Source organism: Amblyraja radiata, chromosome X (assembly GCF_010909765.2).
Source record: "Amblyraja radiata isolate CabotCenter1 chromosome X, sAmbRad1.1.pri, whole genome shotgun sequence".
NCBI classification, from domain to species: domain Eukaryota; kingdom Metazoa; phylum Chordata; class Chondrichthyes; order Rajiformes; family Rajidae; genus Amblyraja; species Amblyraja radiata.
The window spans coordinates 12,652,338-12,677,402 of record NC_045999.1 but is presented as its reverse complement, the minus strand read 5'-3'; the positions used below and the strand labels follow the sequence as shown (position 1 = coordinate 12,677,402).

At 43.9% G+C, this 25,065-nt stretch overlaps 1 protein-coding gene across 4 annotated transcripts in view; it reads left to right on the top strand.

The window, feature by feature from the left end:
• The window catches only part of usp3 (ubiquitin specific peptidase 3), an 87,206-nt gene that overhangs the window by 12,726 nt on the left and 49,415 nt on the right, over positions 1–25,065 (top strand). For all 4 annotated transcript variants that reach the window (XM_033014976.1, XM_033014975.1, XM_033014978.1 and 1 more), the window contains 2 exons: positions 11,587–11,724; positions 20,102–20,185. In XM_033014976.1, coding sequence (XP_032870867.1) covers positions 11,587–11,724; positions 20,102–20,185 — 222 coding nt within the window. The remainder of the gene's footprint in view (positions 1–11,586; positions 11,725–20,101; positions 20,186–25,065) is intronic.

Below are 25,065 nucleotides of genomic sequence, written 5' to 3'. Positions count from 1 at the left end.
GAGGCTCCTGTACCGCCTCCCTGATGGGAGGAGGGCAAACAGTCCATGGTTGGGGTGGGAGGGCTCTTCAGCCCACCAAGTCCACACTTGCCATTGATCAGCTGTTCACACTAGTTCCATGTTATCCTACTTTTACATTCCACTCCCAATAATAATAATAATAATATATTTTATTGTCATTGCACATAAGCGCAACGAGATTTTGTATGCAGCTTCCATCCGATGTCATAACATAAATAACTAATAAAATTTAGATTTAGGGACAACACACTAGGGACAATTTACAGAGGACAATTAACCTACAAACCTGCGCATCTTTGTCGGAGGTAAACCTTGCTTGTGACCCACACTGTCGCAAGGGAAGTGTGGAAGCTCCATGCTGACAGCACCTGAGTCAGGAGTGAGCCAGGGTCTCTGGTGCTGTGAGGCAGCAGCTCCACCGGCTGTGCCATTGTGCCAGAGAACTTGTATATTTAGTTCTCTACCTACCGATGTTGCTGATGCGTTTCATGACCCACCAGCTTAATGTCACACTTTGTAGGTCTAGCAACCCCAATTTTATTTCCAAATATATGCGACACCTCACACATTTGTCATGATATCCATAACTCAGTATCAGATGAACCTCTCACTGTTAGTGTTTGGTTTGCTGTTGAATATCGCTGCACGATGGCGCAGCATTAGAACTACTACCTTTCAGCGCTAGAGACCCGAGTTCGATTTTGACTAGGGGTGCTTGTCTGTACGGAGTTTGTACGTTCTCCCTGTGACCTGCATGGGTTTGCTCCGAAATCTTTGGTTGTCTCCCACACTCCAAAGACGTACAGACTTGCAGGTTAATTGGCTTGGTATTAATGTAAAATTGTCCCTCATATGTGTAGGGTAGTGTTTATGTGTGGGGATCGCTGTTTGGTGTGAACTTGGTGGGCCAAAGGGCCAGTTCTGTGCTGTATCTCTAAACTAAGCCTTCAAGAAATTCAAAGGGGTTTCCATGTTGCATCTAGTTCATGGAGAACCATGTAGCATGTTTCTCACTATTTTTACCACAGCTGAACTATTACTTCAAAGGTTCAAGGTTTCAAAGGTCTTTTATTGTCATGTGTAACAATTAAGGAACAGCGATATGCGAATTACTTGCATAAGGAACATGCCTGTTAGATTCATAGCCATAAAGAAATTGTTTTAATTTATTTGTATGTCCACTTGTGAATATGACCAGGAGGCGCCGCACGATGGCAGCCTCGCCAACAGTCTGTTTGTCTTTTATTGTTATTTTTAGTGTGTTTTAAAAGTTTGTGTTGATGTTCACTGGTTTGTTTTATGTGGGGGAGGGGATCGAGGGAAACTTTTTCAATCGCTTACCTTGTCCGAGAAGCGATTGTTTTCCGGATCGTATCTCCGGTTGCTCTGCAGCCTAACATGGAGCTGGAGACCTTGCTCGGGACTGACTTTGAGCCCCACCACGGGGCCGGGGTCTTATCCCTTGCTTGGGATCGACGCTCCAACCGCATCCTGCAGATTTCAACATCGTGGAGCTCGCAGTCTCAGGTGGAGACTGATGTCGGGAAGCTCCAGTCGCAGAAGGTTCGACTAGCGCGGGGAGCTGACATCCTCCCCCGATGCAGGAGCTTGATCGCTCCGACACGGAGGGCCCGCCGCCGACTGCGGGAGCCAAGATCGTCCTGTCAACGGAAGGCTCGAGGCACCCGACCGCGCGAGGACAAAGAAGGGAAGATATTGAACTTTTTTTCGCCTTCCATCACAGTGAGGAATGTGGAGGAGTCACTGTGGTGGATGTTCATGTTAAAATGTATTTTGTTGTTTTTTAATGGTATGATGGCTGTATGGCAAACCAAACTCCTCGTATGTTGCAAAATATGGCTAATAAAGTATGATTATGATGATAACTTGTGCTGAATATATACTGGGTTGTAATTTGCACTATTCCTGAGGTGGCTTTGGGGATAGTGTAAACTTTGTGCATAAAGTTCATGCTATATTTGATACTCAGTCAATAATGATAACAAAATCACAAAACAAATAGCAGCATTGCCTTCATGGTGCATACAACTTCCAAGCCAAGAAGTCTGCTCTTTAGTGATATCTCCAAGTTACTTAATGTTTGTGCAATGACAATAAACGTATTCTATTCTATTCTCTATTCTTATTCGTGTTCCCTAAATTCAAGTGTGAATTATCAACCTATATAATTTAGTTCGGTGAACCTTTGTAACTTTGTCGTCGCGACTCTTGTGTACTGCCTAGGGTGAGGTCTGCTGTATGATTTTACTGGGTTGTATGCAAAACAAAACATATCACTGTTCAGATACTTGTGACAATAAACTATTCTTGAAACTTGATGTCGCGCAAAATAAGAAGCCAACCGCAGCATCTGAGAGATGGTGATCCCTATCACCCTGTCTTTTGCTTTTTTCTATTGAGCTGATTTTTTTTTTTAACCTAATTTGGCTCCAACTATTTTACAGAAAATATGGAAGGAAAGTCTGGTGCTCATGCTGTTCAAAATCTCCCAAGGAGTCTTTTATTTATGTTAAGCAAATCTTTCATTTCTGAAAACATTTTTTTAGGCCTTGTTATCTTTTTAGATAGGAATTTTTCAGTTTATCACATGTAGAAGTAACATTCTGTTTACAGCCCATACTTTGGCTGGTGAGAGGATTAGTTAAATCTTAGTTTGACAGGGATTATTTAAAAATAACATTGCTTCTCTTCTGCCACCTGTCCTTCATGATGCTGCCCAGCAGGAACAGGAGAGCAGTTTGTATTGCTCTTTCACTGATACAACTGATGGGCTAAATCAGCCAGGTTTAAAAATTAGGCTGTTGATTAAAATAAATTAAATAGCAATTTTGAAAAATTGCAAAATCCTTATTGTTTATAAATCCCCCCATCTCTCATCCAACTTTGATTATTTCAGCAGGTAATCTTGTTTTATACCTTTTGCACCATATCCTGCAGGCTAGCAGTCATTCTTGGTGATGTTTGCATATCTCCACCTTTGACTGTTCTTTTGAGAGTTTATTTGTTGATTTGTGGTAGTGAACCTGCTCTTGTTGAGGGATAAATGTTAGCCACAACAGCAGGACATTGATAGTTACCAGGATTTTTGTTTAGTGAACATGATACTGGAATCTGGAGCAAAAAGCAAATCGCTGCAGGAACTCCTCGGGTCAGACAGTATCTGTATAATGGATAGTCTCTCTCTAATGTACAGTTGTCATTTTGGATCGAGACCTTTGGATGAAAGAGTGGAGGGGAGATGGCCAGTGGCTAGGGGTTGGCCCAAGTGAATTTGAGGGCAGGGCGGTGATATTGATGTGGGGAAAATGGTAGCTTTAAAATCTACAATTTCTACAAGCTGCACACAATGCTCTACATGGCTAATAAGGGAAATCAGGGATAGTATCAAAGCGAAGGATGATGCGTACAAATTAGCCAGAAAAAGCAGCATACTGGGAGAAATTCAGAGACCAGCAGAGAAGGACAAAGGGCTTAATTAGGAAAGGAAAAATAGATTATGAAAGAAAACTGTCAGGGAACATAAAAACTGACTGCAAAAGTTTTTATAGATATGTGAAAAGAAAGAGATTAGCTAAAACAAATGTAGGTCCCTTGCAGTCAGAAACAGGTGAGTTGATCATGGGGAACAAGGATATGGCGGACCAATTGAATAACTACTTTGGTTCCGTCTTCACTAAGGAAGACATAAATAATCTGCCGGAAATAGCAGGGGACCGCGGGTCAAAGGAGTTGGAGGAATTGAGTGAAATCCAGGTTAGCCGGGAAGTGGTGTTGGGTAAATTGAATGGATTAAAGGCCGATAAATCCCCAGGGCCAGATAGGCTGCATCCCAGAGTACTTAAGGAAGTAGCTCCAGAAATAGTGGATGCATTAGTAATAATCTTTCAAAACTCTTTAGATTCTGGAGTAGTTCCTGAGGATTGGCGGGTAGCAAACGTAACCCCACTTTTTAAGAAGGGAGGGAGAGAAAAAACGGGGAATTACAGACCAGTTAAGCAGCCTTTTCACGGGGCGAGTTGACGCAAGATGTCACCAGAGTGAAGAGGTCGTGGTCCAGCACGAGTCTCGCACGATATAACGGCAGTAGATAAAGAGTTCCCACGGTACTCGGCATTTCTGCTATTTGTGCGAGTGAACTTGTCCGTTTCCCGAGCTTTCCCGTTAAATCTTGAATGAACATCGTGAACTACACGTGACACAAATGATGTAACTTTTTTTTTCACACACTATATATATCCTCCCTTGGTTGAATTGGCTCATTTGGAGACATATTTTACTGTGTATGTGGGAGACACAGATGGACTGAGCACAGTACCTCGGTCTTACTGTGTGTGGGAGAGGGGGAGAAAGAGACGTACACTCACAGAGGCAGAGTCTCTCAGCCTGTGTAAGAGGGAGGGAGAGAGAGAGAGAGGCACACACAAGGTGGATGTGAACTCTCACCTGCCTGTTTCAGTGACAGACACCCGCCGTCAGTAAATGAAGACACCCCCATCTGTCTCCCCCTCCTCTCCCTCGACTCCCCCACCTTTCTCTCCCAACTCCAGTCCCGTCCCGACCCCCTGGGAAACTGAATAGAGCAACAGTCAACTGCTGCCTGTGCGCTGATATGACAATAAAGGCTACTTTACTTTACTGAGTTAAAGAGTTCCCACGGTAGACTGTAAAACTGGGACCCTGGTTCTGGACTCCCCCAACACCGGAACCCTTCTTCAGACAGCCTAATCGGAATTGAGTCTGAAGATGTGTCTCGTCCCGAAACATCAGCTTTTTTTCTCCAGAGATGCTGCTTGACTCGCTGAGTTACTCCAGCTTTTTGTGTCTGTCTTCGGTTTAAACCAGCATGTGCAGTTCACTCCTTACACGGGTCTCTGTACAACATTGATTGGTAGCGTTCCGGACCCCTGGACCCGAGGACTCCGACCTGTATCTCTCAAAGAAGTACATGTGAAAAATTTCTCACGGACCATAAAAATGCGTAACCTTTCAGTAAAGTCCCTTTTAAAGTCCCTTTTAAAGATTATAGTTATTTTCTTGAATCTCATTAACATAACTCATGAATAAGTTGATGTCCATATGCGGATGCAAATCTTTATTTTAATTTATTTTTTAAATTCAATCCCACATAAGATAATTTTTACTCACCGTTCCCTCTGTCCAGCTTCCGGGTTCACCGTTCGCAGGAGTTCCCACGGTACCCGCAAGAGTTATTACGGATATCGCACTGGCCACTACGTTCATATAATGTTGCAATACTCAACCACAAGTGTACAAGTCACTCTTGGAGAAATTCAAACTTTCTTGAATTTTCTCCTGAGTGACCAAGTTACACGATGACCTGCCGTTAGCGCTACGGTGGTCCACGGTGGTCCACGAATGCCGTACTGTTATCGCACGAGGTTCCCACGATGTTAAACTCCGGTTAACTCTTGCGTCAAGTCGCCCCGTGAAAAGGCCGCTTTAGTCTAACATCGGTAGAGTCGGTTATTAAAGATGGGATAGCAGCACATTTGGAAAGTGGTGAAATCATTGGACAAAGTCAGCATGGATTTACAAAAGGTAAATCATGTCTGACGAATCTTATAGAATTTTTCGAGGATGTAACTAGTAGCGTGGATAGGGGAGAACCAGTGGATGTGGTGTATCTGGACTTCCAGAAGGCTTTCGACAAGGTCCCACATAAGAGATTAGTATACAAACTTAAAGCACACGACATTGGGGGTTCAGTATTGATGTGGATAGAGAACTGGCTGGCAAACAGGAAGCAAAGAGTAGGAGTAAACGGGTCCTTTTCACAATGGAAGGCAGTGACTAGTGGGGTACCGCAAGGCTCAGTGCTGGGACCCCAGCTATTTACAATATATATTAATGATCTGGATGAGGGAATTGAAGGCAATATCTCCAAGTTTGCAGATGACACTAAGCTGGGGGGCAGTGTTAGCTGTGAGGAGGATGCTAGGAGACTGCAAGGTGACTTGGATAGGCTGGGTGAGTGGGCAAATGTTTGGCAGATGCAGTATAATGTGGATAAATGTGAGGTTATCCATTTTGGTGGCAAAAACAGGAAAGCAGACTATTATCTAAATGGTGGCCGACTAGGAAAAGGGGAGATGCAGCGAGACCTGGGTGTCATGGTACACCAGTCATTGAAAGTAGGCAAGGTACACAAAATTGCTGGGGGAACTCAGCGGGTGCAGCAGCATCTATGGAGCGAAGGAAATAGGCGACGTTTCGGGCCGAAACCCTTCTTCAGACTGTAGGCATGCAGGTGCAGCAGGCAGTGAAGAAAGCGAATGGTATGTTAGCTTTCATAGCAAAAGGATTTGAGTATAGGAGCAGGGAGGTTCTACTGCAGTTGTACAGGGTCTTGGTGAGACCACACCTGGAGTATTGCGTACAGTTTTGGTCTCCAAATCTGAGGAAGGACATTATTGCCCTAGAGGGAGTGCAGAGAAGGTTCACCAGACTGATTCCTGGGATGTCAGGACTGTCTTATGAAGAAAGACTGGATAGACTTGGTTTATACTCTCTAGAATTTAGGAGATTGAGAGGGGATCTTATAGAAACATAAAATTCTTAAGGGGTTGGACAGGCTAGATGCAGGAAGATTGCTCCCGATGTTGGGGAAGTCCAGGACAAGGGGTCGAATCCTACAGCAGACTACCCTAGGCAGTACATCTTTGACATTTCCACCCTGAGAGGAAGGTTCTGACTTTCTATCTATGCCTCTCACAATTTCACATACTTCTACCAGGTTTAGTTTAGTTTAGAGATATAGCATGGAAACAGGCCCTTCGGCCCACCGGGTCCGCGCCAATCAGCGATCACCCTGTATACTAACACTATTCTACATACTAGGGACAATTTACAATTTTACCAAGCCAATTAGCCTGCAAACCGGAGCACCCCGGGATAACACACGTAGGTCACAGGGAGAACGTACAAACTCTATACCGACAACACTCACAGTCAGGATGGAACCCGGGTCTCCAGCGCTGTATTGCAGCAACTCTACCGCTGCGCCACTTAGCCTTCGACGTTCCAGGGCGAAAAAAAATTAATAGACGAACATTTTACAGGGCCCGGGATGGAGGGGAACTGTGGGGTGGGGAGAGTGGGTAAGGGAGTGGGGTCTCGACCCAAAATATCACCTCTTCCTATTATCCAGAGATGCTGTCTGACCAGCTGAGTTACTGCAGCTTTTTGTGTCTGACTGCAACCATAGAGTTCCATATAAGTGACGCATCATCTACCATCCTCAGGGTAGATCTCATCCGCGTGGTCTGAGCAGTTCTTCATGCAGGACCTGGCAGTGGCAAAGCTGTTTGCGTTTCCTCCTGCCTATCCAGCTTAAGGATAAGGGGGGAAATCCTTTAAAACCGAGATGAGAAGAACTTGTTTCACACAGAGAGTGGTGAATCTCTGGAACTCTCTGCCACAGAGGGTAGTCGAGGCCAGTTCATTGGCTATATTTAAGAGGGAGTTAGATGTGGCCCTTGTGGCTAAGGGGATCAGAGGGTATGGAGAGAAGGCAGGTACGGGATACTGAGTTGGATGATCAGCCATGATCATATTGAATGGCGGTGCAGGCTCGAAGGGCCGAATGGCCTACTCCTGCACCTAATTTCTATGTTTCTAACAAAGGGGCACGCATAGTTAGAGTCCATTTGCGTGCCCATAGCTATACCTTTCATTAATAGAAAGTGGCAGGAGTTGAAGATAAGCTGCAAGGGTAACGCAATTCTGCCAGACGGAGGGGGACAGATTGAGTCCCTGTTCCTAGAAACAGAGCCCTGAGGCCTTCTTGATGGGGTATAGGGACTGTACATCCATAGTGAACATAAGGCAGTGGGCCTGGGGAATTGGAAGTTGTTGAAATGGTGGAGTGCAAGGTGTCTCAGATGCAAGTGGAAAGATGCTGGACAAGCGGGGACACGATCGAGTCAAGATATGAGGAGATGAGTTCAGTTGGGACAAGAAGAATCAGAAACAATGGGGGTGCCAGGACAATCCTGTTTGGAGTTAGAGAATTGTGATGTCCTGAAATGATGATATCAGTGATCGTATGTGAGACAGTGGCCTGGGGTTGATTGTTTGGGTCGGGGTCAAAGGGTAGGTATGAAGAGTTGTCCGAGAGCGTCTGCAAGGCAGGGGTCACTCCCCCAGACCTCAATGGCCCACCCTTATCTACAGATTTAGTGACGAGGTTGGGATTGGTGGGGCCTGTCAGGTTGACGTGGGTATGAGGAGTGGAAAGATCATTGTCTTATTAGCAAGATGAGGTGTCTAAGGTGACAAGATTTGTTGGAGATGAGAAAAAAATAATCAGAGGTCCCCCCACCCCCCCAAGGAAAAATAAAAATGGAGGTGGAGGCGACAGAAGAGGAGAACGTCATGAACTCAACTGAGGTGTGGGTGGAGGGATAGAGAGGTGAGGCGCCCGCAGAGGTCAAATTGCTTGGCATCAATGTGGGGTCATGGGTTTGAAGACACGGCAGGGTTTGGAGCTGGAGACAGACATGGGGTTAGTGGAGTAGTGTAGAGGGAGAGAGAAGAGTTTAGAATCGTGGGATGGGGACACGATGAGAGGTGGATGGAGGGGTGTGATGTGGCCACTGGCAGGGGAAGAGCGTGGGACTTGGTGGCATCAACATCAGGGGCCCAGTCTGGGGGCGGTTGGGTGCAACGAGATCCAGTGGCATTAGGCTGGCGATCAGTGAGTGAGACCAAACGCATACTAGAGGGACAGCATCTCGTATTCCACCTTGGTATTCTGCATTCTGACGGTATGAATATTGAATTCTCTAACTTGGCTTTTCTGCTTCCCCCCTCCCCCCCAGCAGTTACCCATATCCACTCAGATCACAGACACACACACACACACAGACACTCACTCCTGCTTCCCCTACAATATCCTGCTCCCTCGCAGCTTCTTCCCCATCTACTCAATACACCCTTGTCCCACACACTCCTCCAAAGAGTCCCTCTCCCCCTCCACTTCCCATTTGCCCATCTCTCCTGTATGTGGTCCCGTACTCCATCTCCCAACCCCTGCCCATTCCCATCAGCTTCCATCATATGCAGCTCCGGGTTACCTCCACCTATCACATCCCAACCTGTTGTTTTCTCCACCCCTCCCTCCCTTGCCTGCCCCATCCACCAACCGCTTCTCCTCGCCAGGATCCACCTATATGCCAGGTCATGTTGCACACCACGCCACCACCACCACTCACTTATTTATGCTGGCCATCTCCCCTCCACTCTTTCAGTCCCGAGAAAAGGTCTCAACCTGAAATGTCAACTGTCCATTCCCTCCACAGATGCTGTGTGACCTGAATTTCTTCAGCAGCTTGTTTGTTTTGTAGGGTTGTTTGAGGCATACCTGTAGGCAAAGGCATGTTGGATGCCACTTCCATTCTCTTCTAAATTGTGCAGTAGTGTCTACCTGAGTGAGCAGACAAGGCTTAATTTCACAACTCAGAAAGTGGCATCTCTGACCCATGCTGGGAATGACATTGACTTGGTGTACTGGCTGGTAAATATACACAGCCTCTTAAGCTAATGAAGTTTCTGACTCTTGGGCTTCAGTATTCAAGTTGTGAACATAAGCATTCCGGACTGCTTTATTTCTTATAGCCTCTGGGTCTATTTATGCAAAATCTCCTTGCTTTAATTGGATTCACGCGTATAGTCATCGTAATTCATGGTGCAGGAGGAGGCCATTTGTACTGTTATATTATGCCAGATGGAATGATTTGGTTCGAGAGTTAAGAGTGTTTTATTGTCGAATGCCTCGAAACGGAACAATGAAATTCTTGCTTGCAGCCGCATAACATATATTTAATATAGGACTTTGTAAACACCATTACAAGAACAAAGTTGTTCAGTGTATTTATTGATGTATATGTATTAATGTGTGTATATACGCGTCTTTAAAAAAACAAAACAGTAACAGTGCAAAGACAAAAACAATGCCCCCAAGTCCATGAAGTTCAGAGTTTATAAGCGAGTTCGGTATTCTGACTGCGCATGCCCAGGTCATAGGTCACTCGCTATAAATATTCTCGTAGCTGTGGTGCTGCGTTTCGTCCGTGGTCGGTGTCGGGCCCGGGTCTCCGGCGCTGCAGGCGTGATTGAGGTGCTGCTGGGCTGTCCCCTCCTGGGTGTCCCGTCCCTGTCTGGGGTGGCCCCGGGTGGCTATCCCGGACTTGCAGCCGGTGCGGGGGGGGGGGGGTGTTGGCTCCAGCTCAGGTGGAGTTGAGCTGAGGTTGGCGCTTCTCCGCGCGGTCCAGTGGTGGTTCGGCGGCGCTTGTGACGCCGGTGACCCGGGTTCGATCCTGGCTGCGGATGAGGCGCGGGCTTGTGTGCGTGCAGCTGCTGTCAATGTCTCTCTACCGGTCCTGTCTCTTTCTTTCCCCCCCCCCCCCCCACTCGCTTCTGCCAGCTCTATCTCGCTCTTACACCCCGCTCTCCCGCTACATGGCACCCCCGATCCTCAGATTAAATATTTTTTCACATAAATCATGAATAAAGATTAAAATGTATATACAGTTTATACAGTCAGCGCCTTGTTCACTTTTTCTTTATAGTGAGTGACCTTTCACAAATCCCATGATTCATTGTGTTTTTGCGGAATACCGAACTCGCTTATTTGGAGGTTGTACTGTTTTAATAGCCCCACTCCCCAGCTTGCTTTGCGGGATATGGTCCTATTGTGCTCATCCGACCAATTTTTCAAAAATGATGAGAGATTTTGCCTTGACCATCTTGTTTCATGTGGTAAATTTTAGGCCTCCCACTCTTCTTTAGATAGAAAGGTTTTCCTCAACCTCCCTCTAATCTTTCCACTGTATTACTGAGGGCCATTCATTCAAGCCATTGTCTGCTCTGTTTAGGGAAGTAGGTTTTGTTCATCAGGTCAAGGCATCTCAGTTTTATCTGTTTTTTTTTTTTTTTTTTAATTATGAGGCTGATGCAGTGAGCAATGTTGAATAATATTGTCTTCTGTGCTTTCGTGTTTCATTAATTTTGAAGTGTCAGAGCCAAATTTCCACTGTGCTACCTTGGCTGAGATGCAGCAAACAAGTACATATCACAGGTCGCACTAATATATACCCTGTAATACTTGAACCACCAGGATTGGTGTAAGAGGGGAGCAAGTTGCATAAAATGTTTGAAATTAACGTGGTTAAATATTAGTGTTGATCTACGAACTTCCATTTTTGCTGCTCTGTTATACCCCGAAGCACTTGAATGTGCAATGTAGCCAATGACTTGCAGTTAACTCCTGTAATCAGCAGTACAGTAAATGTGCAGTTATTCTGCTTTTGTGGGTATCAGTTGAGGGCTAACTATTCTCCAGGAGAACATCCCTAAAGTGCCATAGATTTTTATTTGCATTTGACTGCAGCGTCAAGTGGAACTGGAGAATGATATCTCTGACAGTACAGCACTTGGTATTCCAAGCGTCACTGTTTAAAAAGTTCTGTTCTCAATAAATGGTGAATACTTTGAAACCAAAGAACGTTGCATTTTATTTTGCAGATATGTGAATGGGCATGCCAAGAAACACTATGAAGATTCCCAGATTCATTCCAACAATGTCAAAAAATCAGAAAAGCATGAAAAGGAGAAGCTGCAGCATGCAGTATGTATGGATTGCAGCAGTTACAGCACCTACTGGTATGTGAAGCTTGGATATTAAATCTTTGAATGCAGGTAGTAATTTGTTCAAGCCACAAGGCTTGGTATGCAGTTTTAATGTACCTTCTGTTGGAATTTAAAGGACTTCTTTGTTTGACCTTCGAGGCTAAATAACATTTGCCTCAGGAAACCCGAGCAGGTACTGGTTTGTGTGTTTTGATTGAAACTGATAGCCTTTTCAACAGACTGAATATCAAAGTAAAAAAGCTGACTATTTCTCTGCACTAGAATGAATAGACTTGGGTCAATTTATCATTTCATGTCCTGAGGATGTTCCAGCTAATAGAATATCAGTAATTTATTTTCTGAGTTGGTCAAAATATAGTTCAGGAAATGAAAAATTTCGAGCTGGGCTGCAGGTTTGATTATTACCGTTCTAAGGTATTTCAACGAGGTTCTGAAAAGCCCAGAACTAATAGTACAGGTGCACAACCTTTTATCCGAAATTCCAAATAACGAAAAGCTCCGAATAGCGGAAATTTTTTCGGTCCTTGAAGAAAGGTCCTTGAAGACGTTCACCGAGGGCGGCCCACAGAGGTGACAGTGGAACCTCCGGTCGGTCCTTGAAGAAAGGGGAACTAAATCCCCATTCATAAAAGAGAAGGTGAGGGTATATTGCGCGGGAGGGTTAATAATTGACACTCTGCTGCTGCCTGCCCGCCGAGTTAAAAAGTTCCCACGGTAGACTCAAGATACACAGTGTATCGTGAGTCTTGCGTGGGAACTTTTTAACTCAGCGGGCAGGCAGCAGCAGATTGTCGCACCCTTCAGTTTCACCCCACCTACACCCCTCTGCTTCCCGGCCATGTGTGTGACCCCTTCCCTCCCCTCTCCAGCTCCCCGCCCATTGCACCGGCGCGGGGGCTTTGCACTGTCTTCACGTCGGCGATGCCAGCAGGTCAGTGCCAGTCACCGGAGACGTCAGGACCAACGGGACACCGACCCCCAGCCCAGCCCCGTTCCAACTCCAGAGGAACACGCTTCCCCGTAGGGACAGAAGCTGATGGTGTGCAAGGTACGTCTTCTTCTTGGGGTTTGCGGATGAGGGGGCGCAGCTCTGTGTACAGTTGCAGAGGGAGGGGGCAAGGACGGTACAGTTCCCAGTCTCAGCTCCTGTCCAGGGGGGTGGCCGGAGACGTCAGGACCAACGGGACACCGACTGCAAGCACGGAGATCCCAGAGACTCACAGCCAGCAGCAACTCTAGCCCCGCTCCAACTCCAGAGGAACCCGGGTTGCGGATGAGGGGGCGCAGCTCGGGCTGTGGGCAAACTGCCACTTGTCGCTGTAGCGGCCCATCGGGGAGCGGGTTCCTGTTGGTCCTGACGTCTCCGGCCACCCCCCTGGACAGGAGCTGAGAGAAGTCAGGACCACCAGAAGCCGCTCCCCGATGGGCCGCTACGGCGACAAGTGGCAGTTCGCCCACAGCCCAAGCTGCGCCCCCTCATCGGGACACCGACCCCCAGGCCCACTGCAAGCACGGAGATCCCAGATCAGCAACTGCAGCCCCGCTCCAACTCCAGAGGAACACGCTTGTAGGGGCAGAAGCTGATGGTGTGCAAGGTACGTCTTGTTCTTGGGGTGGCGCAGCTCGGGCTGTGGACGAACTGCCACTTCCTCTGGAGTTGGAGGGGCAGGGAGACACAGCGGCTTTTGAGAATGGTGGGCAATCACTTCCAAAGTTCTGCCCACACAGTCAGTACACCTCTCCTACACTTGTCTCCCGCACTAAGATCACCTCCCTATTCTCTCCTATTGTGCAAGAAAAAACTACATTGAAGACTCAAACTCGCGATCGAGTAACTGCCGGGATCGAGGCGCAAACTCGCGACCTTGCGGATATGAGCCGAGCACTCTACCACTGAGCCAGCCGTTAAAATCTACGCTAAAAATCTTCCATTCCGAAAGCCGAAAAATTCCGAATTACGAAAAGTGTCTGGTCCCAAGGCTTTCGGATAAAAGGTTGTGCACCTGTATTGGTTCTTTTTGAATGAAGGTTGGACAAGATAGAACAACAAATCCTTTATTTTTCATTAAAAATGAGATCTTTGGTTTTAGCAATTAAACAAAAAACACCTCTTAATAATAGCACTCTTGCAACATTGCCTCAGAAACCTTTCCCATCTCAGCATATTCATTTTCTGTCCTTGTGTGCATACGGTCCTTTTTAGAACACCTAGAATTTATGCCTTCTGCTGTTTGGGATTCACATCATGAAATATTCCTCCTTAAACCTCTCTGCTTGTATTTACAACCCAAATTTGGATCAAACATTTAACTATTCCTCTGAAGATCTCCTTCAGCTGATCATTGATTGTATACTAGAATTCCAAAGCTCTTATGATTTTCAATGCAAATTGTAAATATAACTTGAATATAGCTAGAATTTTTAATTTTCTAATCTGATTATTTGAAATAAATTGTTTTGAAGGTGTGCAATTTATCCTTAATTTAAAAAAAAAAGAATGCAAAAATGTTTGGATTAGCTACAGTGTTCCTCTATATCATTGTAGGGTAGATTTGGTATGACCCGTGCTCAGGAAAAATGCTGCCTAAAAATATTCTTCAGTGGGGGAAAAAAGTTAATGATGATGTGTTGTGATTTATTGCTACAATAATTATATTTGGGAAAAGTTGGTGCTGAAGATGATAATTCTGGAAACAAACCAAAAGGAGGTGACAGCCGTATTATGTTGTGACAGAGCAGTTACAAGGCAATGTTTAATCCATTATCAGTCCTCGGTTCATTCAGCTTGGGTGAAATCCAGAAGTTATGCCTCACATCTCGCTGAACTGAATTTCAACAATTCCAAGTTGGATCTTGATTTTTGTGTATTTAAGTTGTTCACTTATTTTCAGACTGCTTTAAAATTATGAAATTTTATTATTCTGTTTCATGGCAAACTTGAGCAAATGTGTTGAATCAAAGTTAATCGTGTCCCTTTTAGACAAAGCATGGGCTAGATGGACAAATAAACACTTGGCCCGTGGCATTTGTACAATGAATGCAGGTTGTAGCAAGAAGGCAAAAGATGAAAAGATTGTAAATTATGTCCTTGGGTAAAGAATTAGTTGTGTTAATATGAGTTGGGTTTTCATTTCATATTCCCTTATGATGCAGGATTGCTGTAATGCCAGCTTGCAGATCATACCCATTAGTCCCATTTTCCCACTTACCTTGGTGTGATGAAATGTGTGGCAATTTCCATCTTCACCTTGTGCATGAGTGGACATGTCCCAGTTGCTAGGTTTCCTTCTACATGCAAAAGCGATGGTAGGTTGATTAACTGCTGTAAATTGCCTCCAGTGTAAGTGGGTGATAGAATCTGGGGTTGGTCAGGGGGGGAAGAGTGGATGGGAACATGGGAAGAATATGTTGCTGGGAACGTTAAAGATGACTGGAATTGACTAGACGATATGGGCTTGTTATAAGCAAATTTTATTTCCCCTTCAACATATTCTCTCTTGCATTCCTGTTAATTCCCAACTTCCAATTCCCTGCCAGTCATCTAACTAGCAGCAATTTACTGTATCCAATTTACTATATCTGTGGGGATATGGGAGGAAACCATATAACCTGGCGGAAAGTCACAGCGAGAACATGCAAACTCCATACAGCAGCCAAAGTCAGGATCAAACCTGCACCACTGAAGGTATGAGGCAACAGCATTACCAGCTATAACACTGAGCAGCCCATTATAATAGAATCCAACCCCTCGGGTCCTGGCCTGAATAATGCAGCACATCTGAAGGCTTGAAGGGCAGCAACTGTTCACTCCAGAACTTGCATTGTTCCCAGACATCAGAGCTACCTTGGGAATAGTCAGAAAGCAGTTTGTACTTTGCCTGCAATTTAATTGAAATAGAAGACAAAGTCAGTTATGAATGCCATTTCTTGTTATAAAGCCATGTGTATGAAACAAAGATTAAGCCTGCTTTAAGCAGGTTATCTTTCCACAGGACTTTCTATTCCGGAGATTGCAATGAGAGGGTCACTCTACTTCAAATGACTTTATACTTTGCCTTGGGGAGCAAAGTTCACATTCTCATTGTTTCTTTAATTTTTCCTCCCTTTTTCACTTGTCCTAGTAATAAAGTAGTCTTGGCTAGGGATGATAGATGATCATACAATCATTATATTGTAATCTTCTGTTACTTGTACTGCAATGATGTGATTTGAGTGTGCTATTGAAGCTATTTTTATGCAGCTTTGCTTCACTGCTGCTGTATCTGCTACATAAATTATGTCTAGTATTGTGCGCACACACACAGAAAATTCCAAAGGGTTTTATCAATTCTGTGAACACCATAGATTAAAGATGTTCTCTTTTTAAGGAATGTAGCTTTTATTTTCTTGGACTAATTTAAATGGATTGAAATCATATTTCTGCTTCTGCTTTAGTTCATCAAAAATACATTCACTTGTGGCTCCTTTCTTCCTCTGTTAAGAGGTGGAGCATGCAAACAGACCCTTCAGCTCACTGAATCCACGCCGACATCAACCACTAATGGCGGCACAGCTGCTGCCTCACAGCACCAGTGACCCGTGGTCTATTTTGTCCTCTGGTGCCGTTTGTGTGGAGTTTGCACATTCTCCCCGTGACTGGTTTCCTCCCGTATGCCAGAGATGTTCGAGTTTGCAGGTTAATTGGCCTTGGTAAATTTTCCCAATGTGTAGAGAGTGGATGAGAATATGGGATAACAAACGACTAGTGTGAATGGGTGATCGATGATTGGTGTAGACTCAGTGGGCTAAGTGGTTTGTTTCCATGGTGAAATTCTAAGCTAAACTAATCTAATCCAATTTTATTCTCTCGATATTGCCTCTCCCTACACACACAGAGCAACTTACAGAGACCCCCCCCCCCCCCCCCCCACTTGAAGTTTTAGGATGTGGGGGGCAACTGGAGCTCCTGGAGGAAAGCCCATGTACCCGTAGGGGCAATGTACAATCTCCTGTCTGGATTGAACCTGGGTTTCTAGTCCTGTGAGGCAGCAGCTTTACCAGCTGCACCTCTGCTGCCCCATCTTGATTGATGTTCTTGAACAATGCCCTGAGCATACTCCATGAAACAGAGAAGGGTCTGAACAAATATGCCTGGGATCCCAGAATTAATAAGCCTATTAGCAAATCCTTTCTTGACTTTTCATAATGAACCATTGACCAACAATGAAAGGATTGCTTTTAAGGTAATTTTGAGTAGATCAGCTTTTCTTCCAAAAGCTGAAAGAATAGAGGTGATCCTATTTATATATTTAAAAAAAAAAAAATTTCTCCCATTTCAAGCTCCTTGATAGATGAAAATTTCAAGATTTTATGTTTGCCACTTTATAACTAGGAGTTACTCATTCTTTGGGGTAAGATGGAAGATTGTGAATCTTTGCAATTCTTCTGTAGGGAAGCATTCAAGGGTGTTATTTTTTTTAGAAACACCAAGGGAAATGAGGGATGCAAGGATAATCCGGAAAGGTGTTGAGGCTGTGGGACTGCAGCTGTTATGCTTGAAGGTGTTTATGATCAACTGATCCAGTCATTTATTTAAATTGTTGCTGTACCCTTAAAACTTGATCACATTCAAAAATATTCAGAAATTGCAAATTCATGTGCTTTGGTATATTAGACAAAGTGCATTTTACCGTGTAAAATGTGGAGTATGACACGTGGAACATTGAAGTGAAATGGGGTACTTTTATGTAGATGTATTAGGAGCAGCAATATTTTCATAAATGTATTCCGCATTTATATAAATCACTGGGAATGGGAGCTATTACTTCTGACAATAGGCAGAATTCAGTCCGTGTCTGATGAATATTCTGAAGATAGACACAAAATGCTGGAGTACCTCACCAGATCAGGCAACATTTCTGGATAGAAGGAATGACCCATTCCTTCTATCCAAAGTTGCTGCCTGTCCCGCTGAGCTATTACAGCATTTTGTGTCTATCTTCAGTGTAAACCAGCACCTGCAGTTCCTTCCTACACTGATGAATATTCTAGTGGCCAGTGGTGTCATTATTCATTGAAGAAGATGGTTTGTTGAGTTTTTTGCAGAATGACCAAACTTAAAACCGACCTACCGGATGATCAAAAGAAATCAACTTAAATGTTGAAGAATTTGGTTAATTAAAAAAAATGATCAGTTCCTGAATTTATAATTTTACTAATTTGCTCCTGTCATTGTGCTTTTAGAAATCTGATTTCTCCTAAATAGTGCCTGTTATATTGTTTTGAAAATATATAGTAGAATGTTTGGAAAACCTTGGTCATATATTACTGCTTATTATTTTCTTGAAGCCATAGATTTTCTGGTGCATCCTCATTGTCACCAGACTTGGGAAGAGCTTCTTCCCTCTGTGTTATTAAGCTTCTGAACAGTCCTTCCATAAGCTGTGATACTGACAATTCACCCCTACCCCATTGAGGAGATTGAACCTTGTCCATGGAAGAATGCTGAGAACTATATTCTGTACTCTATCTTCCCCTTTGCTCTACCTCATGTACTTGAGTTTGATGTGATTGTATTTATGTATAATATCTGATAAGAATGCAAAACAAAGCTTTTCACTTTACCTCAGTTACACGTGACAATAAAATAAACCTAAACCATGTATGTAAAATATATATATATATATAGAGATCAATCTTGCACATCAAACCAGTTCTTTTGCAGTACCTGCTAAATAGCTTTTAAAGACTTAGAATTTACATCTATGTATTGGTGCACATAAGTTGATGTGAAGTTAATTCTAGGGCTAACATATCAGAAGTTGTACATTTCTTGGTTGATGCTTTAGATTTTTTTTTAGAACACTTTGTACTTGTATTTCCTCACTTTGCTAATCTGAAATGACTGAATTGTTTATAGTCTTTTTAGCTTGTGTATTTGGCTACAATTCTAACTTGTATGGGGCAGTTTTGTGGCTATTCCAGCTGATTAGCCCAATGAAGTTCGGGGTTTGAATAAATGTCGGATTGATATGACTTTTGGATTGTAGGCCCCATTGTAAAAAAAAAAAATGCTCGAATGTGCATAACATCAAAGATTTGAGTTATGTTAATGTCAGGCCACTTTGACCGCTCCGTAACTGAACATTTTGTTATGAATCTATGCAAATGCATCAATTCCAGTAATCTGGAACGTTTAGTTTATAGATACAACGTGGAAACGGGTCCTTCGGCTCCCGAGTCCGCACAGACCAGCCGTACCTGAACATTAACACTAATGCTCACACAGACACACACTCACACAGACATACTACAGAGTCTGGATTGAATCCGGCTTTCTGGCGCTGTAACGCAGCAACTCTACCGCTGTGCCGCCCTACTATTGAAGTAAACTATTTTTATACTGGAGGTCAATTTTGTTTCAGAAGCCACACATGTTGATAGCATGTTGGAAATGTTTAGTGTAAAAACTAATGTAAATCAATTGACTGACGTCTATAAAGACAATTGTGTCTGGTTACTTTGGAACTTCCAAGACAATCTGAGCCTGCCTATTTCCAGTGTAAATAATTATTTCATTTGAATACTTCGATGCAAATTGTTCTTGTAAACTATGCTGCTCTTTTGTGGTCCCGCTGATGGATGTATTTTTGATAGGAAAGGTCGATCTATAACTGAAAAAAAAGATGCATGGCTTTAAGCTAGTCGAGCTGCTGCCTCACTGTGCTAGAAACCACTAACCATGGGTGCCTAATGTGTGGACATTACCTGTGATTGTGAGTTTCCTCTGGGTGCTCCAGTTTCCGGTCCAGTCATGTAAGTTGGTAGGATAATTGGATTTGTTAAATTGCCTCTAGTTTGGGTGGGTTTTAGATTCTGGCTGAAGTTGTTGAGAGTAGGGAGAATAAAAAAAGTGTTAATGTAGGATTAGTGTACATAAATAATTGATGGTCAGTATAGAATCAACAAGCTGAAAGGCATATTTCCTTGCTACATAATAAACCAATATGTATTAAAATGCAAAGTGCTAAAGTAACATAATGCATCAGGCAGCACTGGTGGAGGGAATGGACAGACGACTTTCTGGATCGGGACCCTTCTTCGGACTCCTAAAATGTATAGAGATCAATCTTTATTGCACTGGAGCACAGAAGTTGTTGTGTAGATTTGCTGTTGAGGGCAACAGAAGACGATCCGAAGCAGGATCTTGATCCAAAATGCCGCCTATCCATTCCCTCCACAGATGCTGCCTGACCCATTTGTTTACTGCAGCTCAAGATTCCATCATCTGCAGGTCCTGTGCCTCTTTTTTTTTTTCTTGAAATGCAAATGCATATCTAACATTAATATATTACATATATTTTTAAATATTATTATAGAATGTTCCTAATATGCATTTTGTTGCTTCTAGTTATAGGTGCGATGATTTTGTGGTAAACGACACGAAGATGGGTCTGGTGCAGAGAGTCCGAGAGCATCTGCAGAACTTGGAGAAGTATGTGCGAATAAATTAATGGTTCTTCTGTAACCCCTATAATATTAAGGTTTGTTTCCTGGACTATCTCATCTGTCTCTTAGTCAGTTCCGAAAGATTTTTGTGTGACCATCTATGATCAAAAGAGCGATAATAAATCATGAATGTTTAAGCCTTGTATCCGAAAGAAAATGTCCACATAATGGGATGATTTAGCAGCATATATTTGCATCACTGAATGAAAGGATCTTACTTCACAACATCTAAACAAAGTAGCAGGGCATCCTTCTTACAAGCGTATTTACGCACTCTGAGTTGAATGTTTCAGCTGGGGTATGGCAAGTAACGTTAAAAGAATAAATTAGCAAAATAGTTCAAGGACAGGTTATTTACATTAGTTTGTAATATTATTTGCTCCATGTCAAACTAATTCTCCTTTTGCATGATTTTGTTAAAAAAAAAACAGTTAACACTAAACTTTAATGTAAAAGAGCATTATTAGGATATTCATTAAATTGGTATGTTTGGTGTCTTGGAACGGGAGCCATTTTGTTTGTAGTGATTTGGAATTGCGGCCTGCGGTTCCTCCTATCCCAGATCTTGAAAGAAAGCAGTTTGAAAGGCAAGCAAATTTAAGTATGGGAGTAAGGAGGTCTTACTGCAGCCTTACAGGGCCTTGACGTAGCTTTATCTGGTGTGTATTTACAGTTTTGACCTCCTTGTCCTTGGATTTTCTTGCCTTGGAGGAACACACAAGGCAAGATGATGGCAGAAATGACAAGAGATATTCGATTAGCTAGGCCTATAATCAGTGGAATGTATATGAATGAGGCGATCTTATTAAAAACATAAAGTTCCAGTGAGACTGGACAAACTAAATACAGGGAGGCGGGAAAATCCAGAACGAAGGATCACGGCCTTAGGATGAGGTGGATGCATTTTAGAACTAGTATGAAGAGAAATCTCTGCACCCATAGAATGGTGCGCCTGTGGAATTCTCCATAATGGAAGGTAGTGGCTCCTATTAAACATTTATAAAACCAAAAGACAGAGGTGCAGAATTAGGCCATTCGACCCACGGAGTCTGTTTCACCATGTGCTGATGGCTGATCTATTTTGCCTTCTCAACCAGACTCTCCTGCCTTCTCCCAGTAGCCTTTGATGACCTTACCAATCAAGAACCAATCAATCTCCGTTTTAAAAGTAACCAATGACTTGGCCTCCACCGGCTTCTGTGGCAATACATTCCACCGATTCACCGGTCTCTGGCTAAAGAAATTCCTCTTCATTCTAAAGGTACATCCTTTTATTCTGAGGCTGTGCCCTATGGTCCTAGACTCTAAAATCTGCTCCGCATCCACTCAATTTAATTCAGCCTATTCCAAGATCACTACACATGTTCATGAAGGAGGTGAATAGCTAGATAAATGCTATAGAAGTAAAGGGATACAGGGAAAGAGGTGGGCATGTTATTAAAGTGAGTGATCAGCCATACAAACGTGTTGAATGGTGGAACAGGCCTGAAGGGACAATTGGCCTCTGCTGTGTTGTCTAATAATCTATCATTTAAATAATTAAAAATAATAAGTGGTATCTTTCCCATATCAATACTGTTGATAACATTTTTTAATGATCCTATGTTACTAGAAGTGCCACTGTGTGTTTTATTTATTTTGTGATTGAGGTATCTTATCAAGTTAAGAATCACATTCGAAGGAGTTTGCTCATCTTGGAGGATGTGCGTGTCCATAGATAAAGAAAACCAGGATACATTGTTGACCCTGATAACTGGTTTCATTTGATTTTGTAAATGTGTGTTTCCTCTTAGTTTCTGAGATTTGCTTACAGTTTAAAAAAAGAATTTAGCACCTTTGAATTTAGCATGCTTTGCTGATCATTGCTTAATTTTCAACTTGTTTCATATGTCAACTAATTTTCATTTTTGGTGTTATAGTTTGCCAGTTAAAAAAACCCCACTGTCCTTAAGGTGAACTGCGCTTTAGTTCCTTATCTCTATACATGCAAGCAAGTTGAAATAGATGATATTTACAGCCGAGTTCAGCATTAGTTAACGACATTTTTAGTGGACTAATTTCTGAAACTGAATGATATACTGATACCATGCCAGACAACCTTGTGGATCAACGGGTAGTTGTGTATTTGCATTGATATTTAGTGTGAAACCGTTGCAGTCTATTAAGTCGCATTGAGTGCAGGTATTTTTTAGAAAAAGATTAAGGATCATAATTAAATTTATATTCACTACTGTCATTTAATCATTCTCCTGGTGCAGGAACGTGTAGCCACGATGAACTGTAGCTGAGTAATACTAATTAGACATTGTGCCTGGTATGACATCTCGTGCATTCCCTGCCTACAAAGTGGATTGTTATTGTGTGTGAATTGAGCTCGTGCTTCCAGCTCAGTGGCTTGTATTTGTTAGAAATCCTCGTGTAGTAGTCCCAGTATTTGACCTTGAGTCATTGTTTGCTGGGATGAAAAGGAATATTTTAAAATAATTTTATTGGCTTTGTTGCAAAATATTATCGATTAATACCGATATACCTAGCAATTGAAATAAAGCCTGGGATTCTCCTTTTCCTGAAACAGAGCCTGGAGTAGAAGAAGCTGTCTTTTTTTTGTATTTCTCTCAAGTACAGGCTGCCCTGGATAAAGAATAGGTTCAATTTTTAAGACTATTTTGTCCATAAGTCTGACCTACATAAACACTATTGTAAACCACACCTCCACAGTATTGTAATAAATGGCATCAAATGCATATAAGACTGATAAGAAAGAACAATCACTAAAAGTGAGAGATGGGGAAACTAGTTCTGTCATTAGTAGGAATTAACTAATGTATGTACGTTAGACTTAAGAATGTAATAATATTATGGGAGCTTGTTCGTTGTTGGGGTGTCTATGTTGGACATTTGTAGTTGTGAATTTGGAATTCTCTGCCACAGAAGGCAGTAGAGGCCAATTCACTGGATGAATTTAAAAGAGTATTAGATAGAGCACTCGGGGCTAGCGGAATCAAGGGATATGGGGAGAAGGGTTACTGATTGTGGATGATCACCCATGATCACAATGATGGCGCCTGCCTATGGCGACTTTTGCGGAGCTCCGGAAAAGAAAAGGCTCAACTACAACTTCCAACAACTTACCTGGATCAGAAAAACGGCAGAAATCTGTGCCGTTTCGGACAAGCTGCTTGAGCACCTCAAGGCTCTCGCAATTTCGCGATCTCCTGCAGCTGCGGGAACCCCGGACTTTAAATTTTCCCACGCTGGCTGTGGAACTCCCGACCCGACTGTGGATCACAGGTACTGTACCTTGAAACCCCGGGATGACCCCCAGAGCCGACGGGCTGGATCTTCCAGGAACAACGGAGCTGGAGCTGCCGACTTTGAGGGAACCCCTGTTCATTACGGAGCTGGAGCTGCCGTCTGTGTGGGAATCCCTGTTCCAGCGCAGGTTCGCAGAAACAGCAGGTACAGCAAGTACAGTACCTGGAAACAAAGGGGAAGCCTCCATTGTGTCCGGAAACGTGGCCGTCGGGCAGGACTTCAGGTCAGAATGAAGCGCAGGGGCCTTCGGCCCCCTCTCCCTACTATCCTACTGGCTAATGTACAGTCCCTTGAAAACAAAGTGGAGGACTTAAGGGCAAGACTGCTTTATCAAAGGGAGCTGAGGGAATGCTCTGTGTTCTGTTTCACAGAGACATGGCTCACCCCCAGCTCCCCAGACTGAGCGGTCCAGCCTGAAGGGTTCTCCATCCATCGCATGGACCGTACCCTGGCATCTGGGAAAGGGAGAGGAGGGGGCGTCTGCCTCATGGTCAACTCTGCGTGGTGTTCAGACGTGGCAGTCCTGTCCAACTCCTGCTCTCCACACCTCGAACATCTGGCGGTGAAGTGCCGTCCCTTCTACCTCCTGAGAGAATTCACCTCCGTTATCCTGACCGCGGTCTACATCCCACCCCAGGCAGACGTCCGTCTGGCACTGGAGGAGCTGCACGCCGTGGTCAACAAACACCAGACGTCTTACCCCGAGGCATTTACCACCATTGCTGGGGACTTCAATAAGGCGAACCTCAAGAAATCACTCCCCAACTTCCACCAACATGTCTCCTGCTGCACCTGGGGACCTAACACCCTCGACCACTGCTACACCACCATTAAGAATGCCTATCGTTCTATCCCTCGCCCTCACTTCGGTAAGTCTGACCATACCGCGGTGCTACTTCTTCCTGCCTTCAGGCAGCAATTAAAGTGCGCACCCCCAGAAGTGAGGACAGTACAGAGCTGGTCGGGGGGGGGGGGGGGGGGCAGAAGAACAACTCCAGGACTATTTGGAGTATGTAGACTGGGCAATGTTCAAGGACTCGGCAACGGACTTGAACGAATATGCCACAGTCGTTACAGACTTCATAAAGAAATGTGTGGAGGACTGCATCCCTACAAAAACCTTCCGCGTGTTTCCCAATCAGAAACCTTGGATGAACTTTGAGATCCGCACTCTCCTGAAGTCCAGACACAGGGCATTCACCTCCAATGATACAGTGGCCTACATGAAGACCAGATACGACCTTGGTAAGGCCATCAAAAAGGCCAAAAGGGACTTCTGCTCCAAACTGGAGGACGAGACAGATGTTCGGCAGCTGTGGCAGGGCCTGAATGCAATCACCTCCTACAAGGCAAAACCAGGAGGCAGCTCGAATGTCGGTGTAACATCACTCCCTGACGAGCTCAATGCGTTTTACGCACGCTTTGACAGGGAGAACACTGATGTGCCCCCATTCGCTGTGATGGCATTTCAGTCTCAGTCACAGAGGCCGATGTCAGGAAATCCATCAGAGGGGTGAACCCCCGAAAAGCACCTGGTCCTGATGGTATACC